The 21942-nt window shown below is 52.8% G+C and overlaps 1 protein-coding gene across 2 annotated transcripts; it reads right to left on the reverse strand.

The window, feature by feature from the left end:
- Positions 1–705: 705 nt before the first annotated feature.
- COMP (cartilage oligomeric matrix protein) lies at positions 706–16925 on the reverse strand. 2 transcript variants are annotated; one of them, XM_054286561.1, is made up of 20 exons: positions 16786–16925; positions 13942–14025; positions 12577–12665; positions 12156–12207; positions 11096–11268; positions 9529–9666; positions 8746–8823; positions 8228–8395; positions 7248–7352; positions 7024–7131; positions 6452–6611; positions 5546–5664; positions 4176–4228; positions 2672–2865; positions 2071–2249; positions 1863–1911; positions 1497–1693; positions 1218–1390; positions 911–1050; positions 706–788 (listed from the first exon to the last, which is right to left on the reverse strand). In XM_054286561.1, exons 1-20 carry the CDS (start codon positions 16850–16852, stop codon positions 742–744), a joined length of 2373 nt encoding a protein of 790 aa, XP_054142536.1. In that variant the 5' UTR covers positions 16853–16925; the 3' UTR covers positions 706–741. The 2 variants fall into 2 exon arrangements, with proteins under 2 accessions (XP_054142536.1, XP_054142537.1); XM_054286562.1 differs by lacking the exon at positions 13942–14025.
- Between the last annotated feature and the right edge of the window lie 5017 nt (positions 16926–21942).

Raw genomic sequence — 21942 nt, forward strand, 5'->3', positions numbered from 1 at the left:
GGGGAAAAAGGGAGGGAATCCCGTGGAAAAAAGGGAGAAGCTTCAATTGTTGTTCCAGCAAGAACCAGGCAGGGCAGGGCTGAGGACAGGGAGGCTCTTGAGGAAAAGGTGCCTCCATGCATTGGCGTTTCCAAGAAAATTCCCAATCCAGCCCAGGCCTCTCTCAGCCTCACTGAGCTCAGCCCTGGAGGTTCCTCCCTTCCACATCTGCAAGGGAAAAACTTCAGAAGAGTGGAGAGAACACAGGCATGACCAAGGAGAAATCTAGAATTTATTATCCAGCATTCCAAGTGTTTATTTTCCAACATTCCAGAACAAAGATACTCTCCTTAAAGTGCTTTTTCATTTATTAAAACGAGCAACTTGTACCGAGGCTGCTCCACACGTCCCTTCCCTCTCAGACGCGCGCTGAGTTTGCTTTGCAGCAGCTCTTGAAAAGGAAAACAACGTTCTCACTCAGGAGCCTCGGAGCAGGGAGAAGATTCCTGGGAATCGCCCGCGCCAAAGGAGCTCCAGCCATCGCGGCTGCTGCAGGAGCTCCCAGCGCGGCCCTGGGCCGGGGTTGCAGCAGCTCAGGCGTCGGGGCACCCTCCCTGCCTGCACTCTGCCCGTCCCGGGGACTCGTGTGCCATTCTCGGGGTTTGCTGGTGGGCAGGGGAGCGGGGGCGCTGGGGGCGGGCTGGGAGGCGCTGGCAGCTCTTGGGGCGCTGGGCACGGGCTGGGGCGGGAGGCGCCGCGGGATCAGTCCTGCTGGAACCGGAACGTCTCGTAGTCCTCCGGGATGGTGTCTGAGGGTTAAACAGAGATCAGGGGCAGGAACGGCAGGGAAACAGCCTCGGGTCCCGTGGCTGTGCAGGTGTCCAGGACTGGAAAAGGGAGCGGAATTCCCAGGCTGCCTTTCCCAACTCACCGTTGCAGCGGTAGCGGAGGTTGGACCAGATGATGTTCTCCTGGGAGAAGCAGAAGACCCCGAGGCGTCCCCCTCTCATGGTGGTGTCCAGGACCACTCCGGTGTCCGCCACGACCTCGGGGCCCTCGTAGAACCGAGCCCTGCAGGGGAGCAAGGCGGGAATGGCAGGAGCTGCCCCGGCCTCAGGGCTGCTCCATCCCTGGAGTGCCCGAGGGGCAGCGCAGGGGTCCCTGCCCACGGCCGAGCTCCCTTCCAGAACGTTCCGGGCTGATTTCCCTGCTGGGCACGGTCCTGCCCCGAGCCTCACCTGATGTAGCCGACCTGGGGCCGGTGCTGCAGGAACCAGCGGTACGAGGTCTTGTCCTTCCAGCCCGAGTTCCTGGGGTCCTTCCAGAGCAGCTTCACCTGGTCCGTGGTGTCTCCCGTGTGCCACAGGGAATTCCGCAGGTACTCCCCAGGGCCCGTTTTGGATTTCACTGCCTGGGACAGAGGAGAGCCCGCTCAAGGTGTGCACAGAGGATTCCACACAGCCGCTGATCCCGAGGCAAAGCTCCAGCAGGGAATTCCTCCTGCAGGGCTCCCGTACCTTCAGCTGAATGCCAGGCTCTGCCACTGCCCGGAAGGGGTTGGCCTGCCAGTAGGTCTGCTCCATCTGCTTCCACATCACCACGTAGAAGCTGGAGCTGTCCTGGTAGCCAAAGATGAACCCGGCGTAGTCGTCGTCCGTGGCCGTGTTGACGTGGAAGGTGCCCTCGAAGTCCACCCCGTTAAAGGCTGTGTACCCTGTCAGGGGCAGCAGAACAGAGCCAGGATTCAGCTGGGGAGGTGGATTTTGCCAGGGGGAATCTGGGCTCGGTGCACTACAGGACACAGGGGATGGAGTCACGGAGCAGTGGCTGATCAAAGCTGCACCGAGTGATGATTTCCCAAAGGGAGAAGGGAAATTCCTCACCTACAGCCAGGCCAGGGTCGCTGTTCATGGTCTGGACAATCTCCATGCCCTGAGAAAGAGGAATGGTGACTCTTTGGTGCAGTTCCAGACACACCAAACTCCCTCTTGTGCTGCCCCAGGGCTGTGACTCGGGGATTTGGGCACTGCAGAACCACGGAGCCCTTGAGGCAAAGCCCCCCAGGACGGTTCCCAGCTGGGCTCTCCCCACCTGGTTGAGGACGATCCAGTTGGGGTCGATCTGAGCGTCCCCCTCGGGGTCCAGCACCACGGTCTGGAAGGCCCTGAAGTCGGTGAGCGTCACCTCGGCGTTCTCGGGGCACACGTCGATCCTGTCGATCACCATGTCCCTGTCGAAGTCATCCTCACACAGGTTCCCCACGCCGTCCCCTGGGCACGAGGAGGAGGAGGAGGAGGAGGAAGGAGCCTGGAGCAGCAGCTCCTGCCCTGGCTTTGCTCAGCCTCAGGCAGCCCCAGGGGCACTGAGGGCACCGAGGGACTGGGGCACCCCGAGGAGCTGCAGAGAAACCTGGAGGCTTCTCCTGCTGGCAGAGAAACCCCTCAAAGCCCAGACACTTCTGGGAGAGAGAACCTCACCCCAAACATGGCCCCAAACATGATCCCAAACATGATCCCAAACCTGATCCCAAATATGGCCCCAAACCTGTCCCCAAACCTGACCCAGTGCTGGCACTGCGGACACTGCAGTGTCCCAGGCCTGGCACGAGTCAGTCCCACCAATCCCAAATTCCTGCGGCTTCCAGAGCCTGGAGTGACCCCAGGGAGCCCCAAAGGACCCACCCATCCCTCACCATCCGAGTCCTCCTGGCCGGGGTTGGGCACCAGCCTGCAGTTGTCGGGGCCGGGGGGTCTGAAGTCGGGGATGCCATCGTCATCATCATCCTCGTCACACTCGTCCCCCAGCCCGTCACCGTCCGTGTCCACCTGGGAGCTGTTGGGCACCGTGGGGCAATTGTCCCGCGAGTCCTGGTGCCCGTCACCGTCGCTGGGGGAGAACGGACAGGGACAGGGACAGGGACAGGGACAGGGACAGGAGGGACAGGGACAGGAGGGACAGGAGGGACAGGGACAGAGACAGGAGGGACAGGGACAGGAGGGACAGGAGGGACAGGGACAGGGACAGGAGGGACAGGAGGGACAGGGACAGGAGGGACAGGGACAGGAGGGACAGGAGGGACAGGGACAGGGACAGGAGGGACAGGAGGGACAGAGACAGGGACAGGGACAGGGACAGGAGGGACAGGGACAGGAGGGACAGGGACAGGGACAGGGACAGGAGGGACAGAGACAGGGACAGGAGGGACAGGGACAGGGACAGGGACAGGGACAGGGACAGGGACAGGAGGGACAGAGACAGGGACAGGAGGGACAGAGACAGGGACAGGAGGGACAGGAGGGACAGGGACAGAGACAGGGACAGGGACAGGAGGGACAGAGACAGGGACACGTCACCCACGGCCTCCAGCACGGGGAGCGCCCCCGGGGCTGGGGGCTGCAGCTGCATCCGGGATTTCAGCCTTGGAGGGCACCCCAGGGATGGCTCAGGAATGGTGGAGGGTCCCCAGCACGAGGGAAGAGATGAGAATTGGCTCCATGTTTCAGAAGGCTGATTTATTATTTTATTATATTCTATATTTTACATTTCATAATATAGTATATATATTATATTATATTATATTATATTATATTATATTATATTATATATCATATAATATATTACACATTATACTACCTTATACTATATCATATTCTATATTATATTATTCTATACTATTTATACTATATCATATTATACTATATCAATATCATATCATATCATAAATGCTATACTAAAACTATACTAAAGAAAGAAAGGAGACATCAGAAGGCTGGAAAAGAATGAATAATAAAATCTTGTGACTGACCAGAGAGTCTGACACAGCTGGCTGTGATTGGCCATTAATTAACAATAATCCACATGGAACCAATCAAAGCTGCAGCTGTTGCTAAACCATCTCCAGAGCACATTCCGTGCCATCTGATAATTATTGCTCACATTTCTTTTCTGAGGCTTCTCAGGAGAAAAATCCCAGTGAAAGGATTTTCATTAAGTATGTCAGTGACATTCCTGCTGGAGATGGAGCTCTGGGATCTGCTTCCTTTCAGTGGTCACTTTTTGTGAGGTCTGAAGAAAATTCCACCTCTAAACCTCCATTTTTTATAGGATAAGGCCAAGCCAGGTTTTCACAGCCTTTTGGTCCCTTCATTCCCAGGATTTCATGCAAATAAACAGAATTTTTAATTTCTGCAGCTCACCTGTCCTGGTTGGTGTCACAGACATCTCCCACCAGATCGTGGTCAGTGTCTTTCTAGAAAAATAAAGGAAGAATAACTTAAATTTCCCAGAGGAAAAGGCAGGGAAGAGAACAGAGAGCTGCCAACAGCAGGAGACTCTGTGGGATTTTTGGGGGGATCCTGAGGAATTCCAGCAGTGGGGCAGGGCAGGAAGGGAGAGCCCAGAGCGCCAAATTTCCTGGTATTTGCTCCGGAGGGAATTTCCTTTTGTGGCACAGGAGGGTGGCAGCTGGAATTGTGCCCTGGCATGGCTGGGTGGCAGGAGGGGCTCGGTCTGAGCTCTGCACCTGCCCAGGGTCTGCACCTGCTCAGGGCTCTCCCTGCACCTGCTCAGGGTCTGCACCTGCTCAGGGTCTGCACCTGCCCAGGGTCTGCACCTGCCCAGGGTCTGCACCTGCTCAGGCTCTGCACCTGCCCAGGGCTCTCCCTGCACCTGCCCAGGGCTCTCCCTGCACCTGCTCAGGCTCTGCACCTGCTCAGGGCTCTCCCTGCACCTGCCCAGGGCTCTCCCTGCACCTGCCCAGGGCTCTCCCTGCACCTGCCCAGGGCTCTCCCTGTACCTGCTCAGGCTCTGCACCTGCCCAGGCTCTGCACCTGCCCAGGGCTCTCCCTGCACCTGCCCAGGGCTCTCCCTGCACCTGCTCAGGGTCTGCACCTGCTCAGGGTCTGCACCTGCTCAGGGCTCTCCCTGCACCTGCCCAGGGCTCTCCCTGTACCTGCTCAGGGTCTGCACCTGCTCAGGGCTCTCCCTGCACCTGCTCAGGGTCTGCACCTGCCCAGGGCTCTCCCTGCACCTGCTCAGGGCTCTCCCTGCACCTGCTCAGGCTCTGCACCTGCTCAGGCTCTGCACCTGCTCAGGGCTCTCCCTGCACCTGCTCAGGGCTCTCCCTGCACCTGCTCAGGCTCTGCACCTGCTCAGGGCTCTCCCTGCACCTGCTCAGGCTCTGCACCTGCTCAGGGCTCTCCCTGCACCTGCTCAGGGCTCTCCCTGCACCTGCTCAGGCTCTGCACCTGCTCAGGCTCTGCACCTGCCCAGGGCTCTCCCTGCACCTGCCCAGGGCTCTCCCTGCACCTGCCCAGGGCTCTCCCTGTACCTGCCCAGGGCTCTCCCTGCACCTGCCCAGGGCTCTCCCTGCACCTGCTCAGGGCTCTCCCTGCACCTGCCCAGGGCTCTCCCTGCACCTGCCCAGGGCTCTCCCTGCACCTGCTCAGGGCTCTCCCTGTACCTGCCCAGGGCTCTCCCTGCACCTGCTCAGGCTCTGCACCTGCTCAGGGCTCTCCCTGCACCTGCCCAGGGCTCTCCCTGCACCTGCCCAGGGCTCTCCCTGTACCTGGTCGGGGTTGCTGAGGGTGGGGCAGCTGTCACAGGCGTCCCCCACGCCGTCCCCGTCCCCGTCCCTCTGGTCAGGGTTGGGCACTCTCCTGCAGTTGTCCACGGTGTTCCTGATCCCTGCAAAACAGGCGAGAGTGGATCCACGCAGATCAGGCTAAGCCAGGATTTCAGGGTTTGGGGTGGTGCTGCTGGCATTCCTGGCTGCTGGGAGCAGCTCTGTGCACGCCGTGATCAGCTCAGTCTCCAAAGCCACCCCAGGGGACTCCCCAGCCTCGAGCCAGGAGCTGCTCGGATATTCCCAAGTTTCTCCCTTAAAATGCAGCACAAGGCAGCCAGGACGAGGCTGGCTGTGCCTGTGTGTCACTGTCACATTTTCTGAAAAATCCCTTCGCCAGGATTTCCTCTCCTGGGAAGCTGAGAAGCCTCGGAGGAAAATGAAAACAATAATTATCTTATTACTTCTCTTGTGTTTTGCTGCTTTGGAATGTGTTTGGAGATTGTTTGATTGGTTTCATGTGAATTGTTTTAACTTAATGACCAATCACCATCAGCTGTGTCGGACTCTGGGAGAGTCACGAGTTTTCATTCTCATTCTTTGTAGCCTTCTGTCTGTATCCTTTCTCTATTCTTTAGAATAGTTTAGTACAGCATTCTTTAATATAATAGAGATCATAAAATAGTAAATGAGCCTTCTAAGAACATGGACTCAGATTCATCATTTCCTCCCTTCCACGGGGGACCTGAAGAAACCACAACTGTGGCCAATAAAATGAAAATAAACCCAAGGCTGAGGGCAGCACCCGCGAGAGGCCGAGCCTGGGGACACGGGGCCAGCCCTGCCTGTCCCCAGGGCTGAGCTGGGTGACACAAACAGGCCCAGCCTGGGGGGACAGCTGGCTCTCACCGTCCCCATCCATGTCCTCGTCGCACTCGTCGCCTTTGCCGTCGCCGTCGATGTCCCTCTGGTCGTTGTTCTTCACCTGCCGGCAGTTGTCACACGCGTCCCCAAAGTTGTCCTTGTCGGCGTTGCGCTGGTCCGCGTTCCTGGTGTACACACAGTTGTCCTGCAGGGACAGGGACAGGCTGGGGACACGGGCCCCTCCCGGGCTGTGCCCAGCAGGGCTCGCTGAGCGCGGGGGTCTCAGCCTGGGCTGGGAGCCTCAGGGACCCCAGGGCGAGGCCACACTGGGACCCCTGAACTCTGCTGGGACCCCTCAATTCACACTGGGACCCCTGAACTGGCACTGGGATCCCTGAACTCTGCCGGGACCCCTCAATTCCCACTGAGACCTCTAAATTCACACTCTGGGATCCCTAAATTCCTACTGGAATCCCTAAATTCCCGCTGGGACCTCAGAATTCAAACTGGGACCCCTGAATTCCCACTGGGACTCCTAAATTCACACTGGAATCTCTAAATCCCCACCGGGACCCCCGGATCCCCCCGCAGGAGCCCCGGGCCAGCCGAGCCCGCACCTCGGCGTTGGGGATCCCGTCCCCGTCCGCGTCGTCGTCGCAGGCGTCGCCGATGCCGTCCCGGTCCGCGTCCTCCTGGCCCGAGTTGGGCACGGTCACGCAGTTGTCCTGCGGGACAGACAGACAGACGGACACGGGGGTGTGGGACTGCACCCGGCCCGAGCCGCGCGGGTCCCGGCAGCCTGGAGGGAAATTGGGGTGAAATCCCCGCATTCCCCCCTCACCTTGCGGCAATTCTTGTCGGAGCAGCGCTGCTTCTCGTCGGGGACGCCGTCGATGTCCGTGTCCTTGCCGCACACGTAGCCGTTCCCTGCCCAGCCCACGAGGCACTGCGAGGGACACACACACAGAGTCAGCCCCAAAATCCCGGGATTTACCCGAGACACGGCACGGAACCGTGCGGAACCGGGATGTGAAATCCTACGGGGAAACAGCGCCCGGGAGAAACATTGCTGGGGTTTCACCAGCTCGGATCTGCTGCTGCTGGGACGTGAGGAGGAGCAGCACAAGCTGAGCAGAGCTCGGCTCTAGGAGCAGCACAACTCGGCTCTGAGGCCGCCGATCCCCGATCCCGATTCCCTGGACCCTCCCTGCTCAGCCCCAGGGAATTCCGCACCCGACAGTTTGGCAGCGCTTCAGGGAAAACCAAAACCCCAAAAGCGGGAGGGAGCAGCCCAGGGAGGAGCTCAGGGGATGAGCAGGGATGGTTCGGGAAGGGCGATCTCCAGGAGAGGGCAGTGGCAGACCCGGGAGAGGAGCGAGGGACGAGGCAACGAGGAGCGAGCAGACCGAGAGAATTTGGGATCACACCGGACCCCAAGCCCAGGGAGTTTGGGATCAGACCGACCCCAATCGTAGGAGTGGTTATATCAGACCCCAGTTGTGGGGGAATCAGAGCAGACCCCAATTGCTGGGGGGTTGGACCAGACCCACAGGAGAGTGGGACCCAACCCCAGTGTCGGGAGAGTGGGATCAGACCCATCTGCAGGGAAATTGGGATTAAATCCAGATCGCAGGAAGGTGAGAACAGACCCCAGTCTCGGCAGGATGGGATCAGACCCCAGCTCTATAGGGTGGGATCAGACCCCATTCTCTATACGGCGGTACCACACCCCATTCTCTCTCTCTATAGGGCAGTGCCCCACCTCATTCTCTGTAGGGCAGTGCCCCACGCCGGTGGTGCCAGGCTGGCAGCCGTGCCCACCTGGCAGGACAGCGAGCCGTCCCTCTCCACGATGCACTCGGCTTTCTCGTGGCACGGGCTGATCTCGCCGTTGGGGCAGCGCCGGGCCCCGGGCGCGGTCTGGCTCCGGCAGCCGCTGATCTGATCCCCCACAAAGCCCGGCTTGCACGCCCCGCACTTGTAGGATCCCTGCGGGGGAACGGGAGCGGGAACTCAGCGGGAATCCGGAAAATCCCTGCTCGGGATTCGCTTGTAAAGCCCAGCCTCGGGACACCTCCCCTGCTTGGGTCTGGCCTGGGACACTCCAGGGATGCAGGGGTGGGCACAGGGAATTCCATCCCATCCATCCCCACCCTCCCAGGCAGGAATCCCTCCCCAGTATCCCACCCAAATCTCCCTCTTCCCAATTTGAATCCATTCCCTGTGTCCTGTCCCTCCATCCCTGTCCCCAGCCCCTCTGCAGCTCTCCTGGAGCCCCTTCAGGCCCTGAAGGGCTCTGAGCTCTCCCTGGGATCCTCCCCGTAGCCCCGAGGATTTACCCGAGTGTTGATGCAGATGGAGTTGGGGACACAATTCGTGGCAGCTCCAGTCTCACACTCGTTGATGTCGGTGCACACCTGCCCAGGGAGAACAGGACCCACCTTCACCTTCACCTCCATCCCACCCCAGGGAGAACAGGACCCACCTTCACCTCCATCCCACCCCAGGGAGAACAGGACCCACGACCCATGATCAGCCCCAAATTCCCAGAGCCACATGTGAGATAATTGCCCCTAAAAACCCCAATCAGCCCAGGCTGTTGGGATTTTTGATCTGCCTGGAGCTGTCAGAGAAGCCGGGAGGGGGTGGCAGCAGCTGCAGGAACTTTTCTGTGTCCCAGCAGGAAGGACTCCCATTCCCATTCCCATTCCCATTCCCGTTCCCATTCCCATTCCCATTCCCATTCCCATTCTCATTCTCATTCCCGTTCCCATTCCCATTCTCGTTCTCGTTCTCGTTCCCGTTCCCGTTCCCATTCCCGTTCCCATTCCCATTCCCATTCCCATTCCCATTCCCGTTCCCGTTCCCATTCCCATTCCCATTCCCATTCCCACCCCCAGGGACACCTTCCACCATCCCAGGCGGCTCCAGGCTGGCCTGGGACCCTTCCAGGGATGGGAATTCCCTGCCAGCCCCTCTCCACCCTCCCTTCCATCAGCCAGGAGTCCCTTCCATCCCTGGGAACCATCACCTCGCGTTTCCCTCCTGTTCCCTCACGCTCCCAGCCGCAGAGGGGAGGGAATTGCCATTTTCCGAGGGGCACGGAACATTCCAGGCCTCACCTGCTTGTTGGCCCTGGCAAAGGCCAGTCCCACCCCCTCCAGCAGCTGCCCCGTGAAGCCGGGCGGGCAGGGGTCGCAGCGGAAGCCGGGGCTGGTGTTAATGCACTGCACTTTCGGGAAGCAGGGGTTGGCATTGCACTGAAACAACACACACGGTGCCCAGGGCGGTGCCAGGGGGCAGCTCCAGCCCTGGGGCACCGCCAGCTCTCGGGTTTGAAGGAAGATAAAAGGGCACAGCAGTTCCTCAGCCCAGGTGTGCCCTGGGTGCAATAGAACAGAGCCAAAGCCACTCCGAGCTGTGACTCTCCTCAGGTGACACCAGGGAGCTGCTCTGGCTTCACCTTTTCCTTCCTGGAGTCCTCGGGGCCCAGGGCACTGGACAATTCCCCACCCTGGCTCTGAAACACAGCTCGAGTTGTTTGTTCACCACTCTTTCTTTCCAAAACTGTTCCGAATGCTTTGCTTCCTCCAACACTTCATTATTTTCCCTGCATTTTATGCTCTGTGCTGGCAGATGCATCATAGGGATACAGAGCATGATTTTCTCACATTTTGGGCTGACAATGCCCAAATCTCCCATGGAGCCTTCAGCAGGTTTTTAAATTGAAATGCAATTGAGGCTGTGCAAGAGTGAGATAATCAAGTTCATGGCTTGGGAAGCACAGAGCTCAGGAGCCCCACAAAAAAATCCATGGATGAGCAGAGCTTTGCACACACACAGAGCTTAAAACTGGTGGAATGCCACATTTCCTAAAAAAAGAGAAAAATTCCTAAAAATAATACACAGTATCTGCCCAGCCAGGTTTGATTTAAGGGCAGAAACAAAGCCCTGTGGTTGAGATTTGCTGTTTCAAGGATTATCTGGGAACTGTTTGATCCCATTCCACACCTAATAAATCTTATCTCCACAACTCCTCAGCCAAGGAGGCGGCTCTGGCGCTCCAAACTCCCCTCCCTGTGTGGCACAAACCTCAGGATTTATTTTGTTGGGAGAAATCCTGACGGGGCTGGCCCTAAAGCCTCCCTCCGGAGGGCCAGGCACAGAATTTCAGAGCTGCAGGAATTCCAGTGCGTGCCAGGCGCGGAACTGCAGCTCCTGCAGGAATTGCAGAGTGTGCCAGGCACGGAACTGCAGCTCCTGCAGGAATTGCAGAGTGTGCCAAGCATGGAACTGCAGCTCCTGCAGGAACTCCAGCATGTGCCAGGCACAGAATTCCAGAGCTGCAGGAACTCCAGCATGTGCCAGGCATGGAATTGCAGCTCTTGCAGGAATTCCAGCGTGCGCCAAGCACAGAATTCCAGAGTCTGCAGGAATCCCAGTGTGTGCCAGGCACAGAACTGCAGCTCCTGCAGGAATCCCAGTGTGTGCCAGGCACGGAACTGCAGTTCCTGCAGGAATTGCAGCTCCTGCAGGGATCCCAGCGTGTGCCAGGCACAGAACTGCAGCTCCCACATCTCCTGCAGTCTCTCGGTGCCCGGGGCAGCGCCGTGGCCGCGCTGCCGTTCCCGTGCCGGTGTTACCCCGCCGATGCCCGGTGTGTTACCCCGCCGATGCCCGGTGCTGTACCTCGTTGATGTCGGAGCAGTGGGTGCCGTTGCCGCTGTAGCCCGCCGGGCAGGGCCCGCAGCGGAAGCCGGTGCCGCTCTCGGTGCAGGGCACGCCCGGGAAGCACGGGTTGGGCACGCAGCGCTTGAACTGGGTCACGGTGACCACGGGGCCGGTCACCTCCGGCCGCATGCCTGGGGACAGCGCGGGGTGAGGGCAGCGCCCCGGGGCCACCCGAACTGCCTGGGCTGTGCCAGAGCCACCAGGACAACCTGGCATGTCCCAGGGCCGCCACTGGGTATGCCAGAGCCACCACGGGGTGTCCCAGAGCCACCAGAATAACCTGGGGTGTCCCAGTGCCACCAGCTCAGCTCTGGGGTGTCCCAGAGCCACCAGAACTACCTGGGGTGTCCCAGTGCCACCAGCTCAGCTCTGGGGTGTCCCAGAGCCACCAGAACTACCTGGGGCGTCCCAATGCCACCAGCCCAGCTCAGAGGCAGAGGGGCAGAAGCAAAGGCTGGGGGTGAAGGGTGTGAGGACCAGGAGCAACTGGGATCGCCAGGAGTGACTGTGATGAGCAGGAATAACTCACTGTGGTTAATAATAACTAACCAGGACTGTGACAGCCAGGACTAACTGCGGTAACCAGGACTAGCTGGGATCACCAGGACTGACTGTGGTGACCAGGATTAACTGCGGTAACCAGGACTAACTGGGATCACCAGGACTGACTGTGGTGACCAGGATTAACTGCGGTAACCAGGACTAGCTGGGATCACCAGGACTGACTGTGGTGACCAGGATTAACTGCGGTAACCAGGACTAGCTGGGATCACCAGGACTGACTGTGGTGACCAGGATTAACTGCGGTAACCAGGACTAACTGGGATCACCAGGACTGACTGGGATTATTGGGGCTGACTAACTGTACTGAGCAGGACTAACTGTGATATCCAGGACTAACTGTGGTGACCAGGACTGACTGGGATCTGCCCCTGGCTGGCGGCACGGGGCGCAGAGGGCACAGAGGGCACAGAGGGCACAGAGGGCACACCCCGCTCAGGGCACACCCCGCACTCACCGCAGGCGTCGCACTCCATGACCGTGTTCTTCAGGAACGTGATCTCCTTGATCTGCAGGGGAACAGCAGCGGGGCTGAGCCGGGGCCGGGAGCCCGGCCAGCGAAATCAATCAATCAATAATAAATAAATAAATAAATTACTACTACTACTACTACTAATAATAATAATAAATAAAACCTTTTTTGAAGGTTTTTCTCACCTTGAAGATTTCCCCACCTTGAAGGTTTTTTTCAACCGGAATTCTTTCCCAACTTAAAGGGGTTTTTTTCCACCTTGAAGTTTCCACCAACTTGAGAGTTTTTCCCAATTATCTCCCAATTACAAACCACCTCTGGACTCTGCTCTGCAGCAATAATCTGCTCACTCTGCACAGGGAGCAGAGAATTCTGAGACCTCAGGAAATCAGAATTTTCCACCCACCTGCTGCTTCAACAAATCCCGAACTTCCAGCAGCACCCGGTTGGTTTCCCTCATTTCTTGCAGCATTTCTGGCCCGACTTCTCCTCCTCCTAAAAAAACCCCAAAATTGTTGGAAAAATCCCAGAATATCCCAGGTTTATAATCCAGGCTGATTATAAACCTGGGAAGGTTTCTATTCATATATATTATATGAATACATATATATTTATCAAATGTATTTATATGAAATACATTAATATATATGAAAATACGAATATATGAGAGTATATTTATATATTCATATATTTATGTGAACATATTAAAATATATTATAATCTATCCGAAAATATATTATATATTAATATATTATTGTATGAATGGTAATGATATGAATAATATTTAATTATTACTCACATAATATTTTATATTGCGTTCATTATAATAATGTGAATAATAATTATAGGAATAATATTTTAATTATTATTCCTATAATATTTTCTGTTACATGAATAATAATTATATATAATATATATAGTATATTATATATACTACATAATTACTGTATTATATTCTATATATATTATAGAATATAATACCTATAGGGATGATATTCATATATTATTATATGAATAGTTTAACATTCAGCCTCCACCCCGAGCAGTTCCTGGCTGGAATCTGGGAGCAGCTCCGGGATCTGCTCTGGCACCAGCCCTGAACCCGAACCTCACACCTGGGGAGGGATTTGGTGCCAAGAGCAGCAAATCCTGGGCTGGGGCTGGGCACGGCTGGAGCCCGAGGCTGTGGAAAACCGGGAATGCTGTCCCATGGAATCCCCGGGAATGCTGCCCCTTCCCCATGGAATCCCGGGGAATGCTGTCCCATGGAATCCCGGGGAATGCTGTCCCTTCCCCACGGAATCCCTGGGAATGCTGCCCCTCTCACCTGCTCCCGTGGAATTCCCAGAGCTCCTTTCCCTCTCACCTGCTCCCAGGTTCATTCCCGGGAATTCTCTCCCCTCTCACCTGCTCCCATGGAATTCCTGGGAATGTTGCCCCTTTCCAGGTTCATTCCTGGGAATTCTCTCACCTGCTCCCAGGGCATTCCCGGGAATGCTGCCCCTTTCCCAGGTCCATTCCCGGGAATGCTGCCCCTTTCCCGGTCCATTCCCGGGAATTCTCTCACCTGCTCCCAGGTCCATTCCCGGGAATGCTGCCCCTTTCCCAGGTCCATTCCCGGGAATGCTGTCCTTTCCCCGGTTCATTCCCAGGAATTCTCTCCCCTCTCACCTGCTCCCAGGTCCATTCCCGGGAATTCTCTCACCTGCTCCCAGGTCCATTCCCGGGAATTCTCTCCCCTTTCCCGGTCCATTCCCGGGAATTCTCTCACCTGCTCCCAGCGCGTTCCCGGGAATGCCGCGGCTCAGGGCGGGCTCCCTGCGGGCGGCGGCGCTGGGGAAGGGCCGGCTGGGATCTTGGGGACACAAAGCACAGGGGGGCTCAGCCGGGGGAAACGGGGATGCTGCAGGGGGTCAGGAGCAGCTCCAGGGGAAACTGGGAATTCTGGAGGGTCAGGATGAGCTCCAGGGGAAAATCAGGAATTCTGGAGGGTCAGGATGAGCTCCAGGGGAAATTGGGAATTCTGCAGGATCAGGATGAGCTCCAGGGGAAATCGGGAATTCTGCAGGATCAGGATCCTCTCCAGGGGAAACTGGGAATTCTGCAGGATCAGGATGAGCTCCAGGGGAAATCGGGAATTCTGCAGGATCAGGATCCTCTCCAGGGGAAACTGGGAATTCTGCAGGATCAGGATGAACTCCAGGGGAAATCGGGAATTCTGCAGGATCAGGATCCTCTCCAGGGGAAACTGGGAATTCTGCAGGATCAGGATGAACTCCAGGGGAAATCGGGAATTCTGCAGGATCAGGATGAGCTCCCGAGCTCACCCAGGGAAGGGATCCCCGCTGTTCCCTCCCGTTGGGATTTGGGGTCTGCAGGGCCCCTTTGGGATGGGGCAAAAACCTGGGATGTGCCCAAGGGAGGGAGGGATGGAGCTGGTGCTGCTGGGATTGGGGATTTTTAGGGATAATTTGGGAGTGAAAAGATAACTGGGCACAGAGTTTGACTCAGGGATTCTCCCAAAATCCCAGTGTCAAATTCCTCACTGGCCATGAGGATGCACAACCTCATTTCTCTGGTTTTTTTTCTAGAGTTTCTCATTTTATTCCTATAATTTCTCATTTTATTCGTATAATTTCTCTATTTTTCTCTCTAATTTCTCAAATTTTCCTATAATTTATCATTTTCCCCCATAATGTCTCAATTTTTTCTATAATTTCCCTATTTTCCCCTACAATTTCTCAATTTTCCTATAATTTCTCATTTTCCCCCATAGTTTCTCATTTTTTCTATAATTTCTCAATTTTCCCCCTATAATTTCTCAATTTTCCCCCTATAATTTCTCAATTTTCCCCCTATAATTTATTTATTCCTCTAATTTCTCCATTCCCCCACCCAATTTCTCTCATTTTTATCCCCATAATTTCTCTCTCTTTTTTCCCCAGATTTGCCAATCCCCTAACAGAAACCATCCCACACCTACAGCAAAGAGAAACCCAGGAATAAAACCCACAAAACCCTCTGTGTGTCCAGGGGGAAAATCGGCTGGAATTTGGGCTCTGCCTGAGCAGGGAGAATTTCCCAGCACTGATTCATAAAAATTCCTCATTTCCACAAGACAAACAAACCCAAAACCTCGTGGATCTTCCCCAGAAAAAAAAAAATCGGTGAATATTTGTGAGGTCTCCAGTAAATTTTGGATTGGGAATAACTTGGATTGCCAGAAATCCTCCAGGAGCTGAGAATTCCCAAAAAGCAGATTTGGAGAAGTGGAATTGGAGCATTCCTGGAGGGCAGGAAATCCAAGGATGTGCTGTGGGATGGGGATTATTCATTTCCTGTATTTTCCTTAAACATAACTTTCATTAAATTATTTATTTCCTCTATTTTCCTTACATAAAGTTTCACCTCTGAGAAGGAAAATTGAGTAAAAAATCCAGGGGAGCATTATTTACACAAAATTTTCCTACAAAATCCCCCTCAACATTTTCAGGCTCCATCTGAAAAATCCTCCCTCTTTATCCCTTCCACCCCTCAGCATTTCAGAGCAGCCTAAAAACGCTCAAAAAATCAGAATTGAGTCAAGATTAAAGCAGAGTTAAAGCAGAGTTAAAGTGGAATTAAAGCAAACTTAAAGCAGAGTTAAATCAGGGTTAAAGTGGAGTTAAAGCGGAGTTAAGGCAGAGTTAAAGCAGAATGAAATCAGAATTAAATGAGGATTAAATCAGAATGAAATCAGCATGAAATCAGAGTTAAATTGGAGTTAAAGCGAGTTAAATCAGGATTAAATCCGAGTTAAATCAGAATGAAGTCAGAGTTAAAGCACATTTAAATCAGAATGAAGTCAGGGTTAAATCAGGCTTTAATCAGCATTAAAGAAGAGTGAAATCAGAATGAGATCAGACTTGAATGAAATCAGAGTTAAAGCAGAGTTAAAGAAGAGTTCAAGTCGAGTTAAAGCAGAGCTAAAACAGAGTTAAAGCAGAATGAAGTCAAAGTAGAGTTGAATCCGAGTTAAAGCAAAGTTAAATCAGGATTAAATCACAGTTAAATCAGAGTTAAATCTGAATGAAATCAGAGCTAAAGCAGAGTTAAATCAGAATTAAAGTAGAGTTAAAGTGGAGTTAAAGCAGAGTTAAATCAGAGTTAAAGTGGAGTTAAAGTGGAGTTAAATCTGAGCTAAAGCAGAGTTAAACCAGAATAATATGTGAGCTAAAGCAGTTTGAAATCAGAATGAACTCAGAATGAAATCAGAGGTAAAGAAGAGTTAAATGTGGACTAAATCAGAGTTAAATCAGAATGAAATCAGACTTAAAGTTAAATCTGAGTTAAAGCAGAGTTAAAGCAGAATAAAATCAGAGCTAAAGCAGAGTGAAATCAGAATGAGCTCAGAATGAAATCAGAGGTAAAGAAGAGTTAAATGTGGACTAAATCAGAGTTAAATCAGAATGAAATCCGCTTTAAATCAGCGTCAAAGAAGAGTTAAAGCAGAATGAAATCCGAGTTAAACCAGAGCTAAACCATCACTAAAGCATCACTAAACCAGAGTTAAACCATGGTTAAACCACGGTTGAACCATCGCTAACCCATCCCTGCAGCCGGGTTCAGCCCTCACCGATCCTCCTCTGCTGGCCGCAGCAGCCGGGCCAGCCGAGCAGCAGCAGCAGCAGCGCCGGGACCATCCTGGGGCCGGGCGGGGGCGGCTGTGCCGGCTCCCCACGCGGGGCCGCTATTTATGGGTGTCCGTGTGTCCGTGTGTCCGTCCGTCCGTGTGTCCGTGTGTCCGTCCGTGTGTCCGTCCGTCCGTGTGTCCGTGTGTCCGTGTGTCCGTCCGTGTGTCCGTGTGTCCGTGTGTCCGTGTCTGTCCGTCCGTCCGTCCGTCCGTCCTGCCCCCGGCCCCGCGTCACCGCCGCCGCGCGCCAGCTGCAGAGTAAACACAGACAGCGCCGCGGAGCGCAAATCGCTTCTTTGGCCTTTTGGGCCTTTTTTTTCTTTTTTTTTTTGGTGTTAAAATAGGCAGGGAAAAAAAAAAAAAAAAACTGGAAGAGAGAATTGGAAGAAAATTACCTTTTTTTTTTTTTTTTGGTGCTAAAATAGGGAAACAAAAAAAACGAAGAAAATTCCAGTGGGGTTTTGGGGTTCTTTTGGGTTTGCTGTTTTTTTTTTTTTTTGTTTTGGGTTTCTTTTTTTTTTTTGGTTCTTTTTTTCCTCTTCCTTTTTTTTTTTTTCTTTTTGGTTTGTTTTTGTGTTTTTGGGTGCTTTTTTTTGGGGGGGCGGGTGTTTTTTTGGGTTTTTTTTTTTTGCTAAAACATGGAAGAAAATTCCAGGGTTTTTTTTTTCCTTTTTGTTTTTTAGGGGTTTTTTTTGGAGGGGAGGTTTGTTTTTTTGGTGCGAAAATAGGGAAGAAAATTCCAGGTTTTTTTTTAATTATTATTTTTTGTGCTAAAATAGGAAGAAAATTCCGGATTTTTTAAACTTTTTTTTTTTTTGTGCTGAAGCAGGGAAGAAAATCCCAGATTTTTAAACCATTATCATTTGTTTTTTAGGGGGTTCATGTCTCGCTCACAGACACGGGGCAGTCGATGATTCAGGGCTGGATTTCCCTTCTGAGAGTGCCCTGGGATATCCGGAGTGCCCCAGAATTGCAGAAAATGCTCCTTAAACTCCCCGAGGGCAAATTCCCCAGCATGAAATCGGATCCGCTCCCATTCCCAGGGTTTTACTCCCAAACCCTTTTCCAGAGGGACTGAGGGGGAGTTTTAGTTTTGTTCCTGCAGGAAGGACAAAGTGCAAAAATGAGGGGGAAAAAGCAAATTTTGCAGATTTTTGTGTCCATCAGGAAGCACAGACAGGAGTGAGGAACCCACGCTGGGAAAAGCTGGAAAAACTTCCAAGAATTTCCCAAGAAAATTCCAGGTGGGAGCTGGGAAGGGCTGGAACATTCCAGAAATGCAGCAAAGCCCCAGGAAACAGGAACTCAGTCTGGAAAACGTGGGAGCAGCAGGAATTTGGGATATTTACAGAAAATGGGATTTTTTTACCTCAGACCTCCCAAGCTCCAGGTCCCTGAGGGCGCTGCTGGGCCCACCCAGGCCACAAAAGGAATAAAAAATAAAATGAAAAAAAAAAAATTAAAAGTAAAATTACTAATAACTACTAAATAATAAAAATTAAATTCAATAAAACCTAATGAATAATAAAAAATAAAAATCCCTAATAACAAATAAATAATAAATATTATAAATTTCAAAATACATAATAAATATTCCCAGTTTGGTGTGCCAGTAATGTTGGAATTTATGGATTTTTACCCTTTTTTTTTGCAGCAAATTCCCACTGGAAATAAAGGAATTTGGGCTCAGTGACAGTTTTGGCATTTCCCTGGTTTTAGAATTTCTGGATAAATCAACCCATTATTATTATTATTAGTAGTAGTAGTAGCAGTAGTAGTAGTAGTAGTAGTAGCAGCAATATTACTATTATTATTATTACTATTATTTATTATAATAATAATCATCATCATCATCATCATCATCATCTTATTATAATCATTATCGCTATCATTATTATTATTTTTATTTTTATTTTTGCTGGTTCCTGTTGAAAATCCCAAAGTCAGGAGGAGCTGATGGGGAGACATCTCCCAGCCTGGAGCAGGATTATTACTGAGGCTTTACTGATTGAAAACAAAATCAAAAACGCATCAGAAAATGATTTTTTGGGATTTTTGGGAGTCTGGGCACTGCCAGGTTCGTTTCACCTTTTTCTCCTGCCTGGAGCTGACATCACAAACGAGAGGAGCTCACAAACAAACAGCACAAAGTGAAGCTCCTGCTGCTGCAAGCTGAAATATTTTCCATTTCTCTGTTTTGAGCAGGCCCCTGCCAAGAGAAGGACAAAAGTCAGGAGGAGGAAAATGTTATTTTTCAGCTTGGAAGGTCAGGGTCTAAAAATAAGTGGAAAATATCTCCGGCCTGGAGCGGGGCTGGGGAGGTTTCTGAGGGGCTCTGCTGCATTTCTGGGGTGAAAATCCAAATTACAGAGGGGACACAAGGAAAGCCTCAAAAATCTTCTCATTTCCCTCACAGTTTGGGCTTCCAAAGGTTTCTTTTCCCTGTTCTGAAATCCTTCCAGCCAGGGGGATGCAGGCAGTGAAATTCTCAGTTTTAAGGGAATTTTAAGGCCACTCCTCCTTTTTTAATTCCCCAGGGGCTCCAGGAGCAGATTTGTCCCTTCACTGTGGTTTGGAAAACTTGCAGTGCAATTCCATGCTTTCCTAGGATCCTGGAACCCAAATAAATCCCAATAAGCACAATTCCCAATAAACACCAATAAATCCCAATAAACCAAATAAATCTGAATAAACCCCAATAAATCCCAATAAGTCCCAATAAATCTGAATAAACCCCAATAAATCCCAGTAAGTCCCAATAAACCCCCCAAAAAACCCCAAAACCCAATAAATCCCAATAAATCCCAATAAAATCCTAATAAATCCTAATAAATCCCAATAAATCCCAATGAAATGATGCTTGGAAGCCCAACCTTACTTGGAAGGACCATCCTGGTCCCAAGGTGCCGGTCCCTGCTGGTGACCCAGCCTTGCCACGGCTCAGATTCCATTAATGGGGAAGAAAAGAGCTGGAGAAATAAAGGACAGAGTGAAAAAGTGAGGGGTGAAGTCAAAAAATGAGGGGTGGGGTTAAAAAAATTAGGGATAAAGTGAAAAAATGAAGCATAAAGTTAAAAAAATTAAGGGTAAATTTAAAAAAAATTAAGGCTGAAGTTAAAAAAAATGAGGCCGAATTGCACAATGGAGCTGTGTCCAGGTTTGATTCACTTTGCCACTGATGAAATGGAAAAATAAAAAGCATTAAACAATTTAACAAACAGATGAATGCCTTGATTTGCTGAGGAATTAAAGCAGAGAGCACCGGCTGGGGCTGCCCAGAGCTGGGACCAGCCCTGGATGGGTCACTGATGATGAACCCAGGGGTTCACGGGGTCATTTCTCATTTCTGCATCGCTCTGGTGTTTGTCTCACATCACTGCTGCTGCTGCCCATCATTAATTAATTAATGAGTGTCTGCAGGTCGTCAGCTCAGCTCTGAGGGATCCTGTTGGGATCTGTTTGCTGGGGTTGTTTTAGCAACGGATGAGAGTGGGGTTTGAACAGGATCAAGCTGGAAAATCTGGATCCTGATCTTTGTGAAATCTGGATCCTGGTCTTCTTAAAATCTGGATGTTCATATTTTTAAAATCTGGATCTTGTCCTTTATAAAATCTGGATCTTGTTCTTTATAAAATCCTGTTTGTGCAGGCTTAGAGCAGCAGGGTTTGTCAGGCCTAGGGGCAGGAAGGAGGCTCCTGCCTCCAGCTGCAGTGCCCAGCTGTTCCACGGGGGATTTGGGGAATTTGCACATGGAGCACCCAAAGTGTGGAATACCTGAGCCCTGTGTCAGCAGGATCCTGTCCCAGCAGAACCCCTGGAATTCACCTGGGCCTGACCAAGCCCAATCCTGGTGCCAGCAGGATCCTGAGAACACCTGGGATTCACCTGGGATTGATCAACCTGGGCCCTGTGCCAGCAGGATCCTGAGAACACCTGGGATTCACCTGGGATTGATCAACCTGGGCCCTGTGTCAGCAGGATCCTGAGAACACCTGGGATTCACCTGGGATTGATCAACCTGGGCCCTGTGTCAGCAGGATCCTGAGAACACCTGGGATTCACCTGGGATTGATCAACCTGGGCCCTGTGTCAGCAGGATCCTGAGAACACCTGGGATTCACCTGGGATTGATCAACCTGGGCCCTGTGCCAGCAGGATCCTGAGAACACCTGGGATTCACCTGGGATTGATCAACCTGGGCCCTGTGTCAGCAGGATCCTGAGAACACCTGGGATTCACCTGGGATTGATCAACCTGGGCCCTGTGCCAGCAGGATCCTGAGAACACCTGGGATTCACCTGGGCTGGACCCAGCCGTGACCAGCAGGCCAAGGCAGGTCCCCAAAGCCCCCAGGCAGCCCCGGCAGGGACAGAGGGGACAAACCCCGGGTGAGGTGGGATCAGGAGGAGCCGTGTCCCATCCCTCCCAGTCTGCCCACTAAGGAGCCTGCACAGGGGGGTGGGATGTGGGAATTGTGCTGGGGCCGCTCCCTGGGAGCGATTCCTGGCACTGCCATGGCTGGGAGAGATTCCCCAGGAGAAATTCTCCATTCATGGCTGGGAGCGATTCCCAAATCCATGACTGGGAGGGATTCCCCAGGAGCGATTCCTGACACATCCATGAATGGGAGAGATTCCCCATCCATGGCTGGAGCGATTCCCCAGGAGCGATTCCTGACACATCCATGGCCGAGAGCGATTCCCCATCCATGGCTGGGAGAGATTCCTGGCACTGCCATTGCTGGGAGGGATTCCCCATCCATGGCCAGGAACGATTCCTGACACATCCATGGCTGGAGTGACTCCACAGGAGCGATTCCCCTTCCCATCCATGGCTGGGAACGATTCCCACGGCTGGCAGCGATTCCCCAGGAGCGATTCCCCAGGAGTGATTCCCAATTCCCAACCCGTCCATGGCTGAGAACGATTTCCCAGGAGCATTCCCGTCCATGGGTCCATGGCGCAATCCCAGCCCCAGGAGCGATTCCCCAGGAGCCATTCCCCATCCATGGCTGGAGCGATTCCCCAGGAGCGATTCCCGATTCCCGGCCCGTCCATGGCGCAATCCCGGCCCCCGGAGGGCTCCCCGAGCCCCCGCAGG

The sequence above is a fragment of the Melozone crissalis genome, unplaced genomic scaffold (genome assembly GCF_028551555.1).
Source record: "Melozone crissalis strain CALT ecotype California unplaced genomic scaffold, PUWL_Pcris_2 ptg000054l_1, whole genome shotgun sequence".
NCBI classification, from domain to species: domain Eukaryota; kingdom Metazoa; phylum Chordata; class Aves; order Passeriformes; family Passerellidae; genus Melozone; species Melozone crissalis.

Bases quoted from the DNA above. Each gene is read 5' to 3' on its own strand.
- COMP (XM_054286561.1), bottom strand. From the start codon at position 16,852: ATGGTCCCGGCGCTGCTGCTGCTGCTGCTCGGCTGGCCCGGCTGCTGC. The intron at 11,269-12,155 runs GTGAGTGCGGGG...CGCTGTCCCCAG, and splicing joins CATGGAGTGCGACGCCTGCG to GCATGCGGCCGGAGGTGACC. The intron at 7,353-8,227 runs GTGGGCACGGCT...TGTCCCTCGCAG, and splicing joins ACGGCTCGCTGTCCTGCCAG to TGCCTCGTGGGCTGGGCAGG.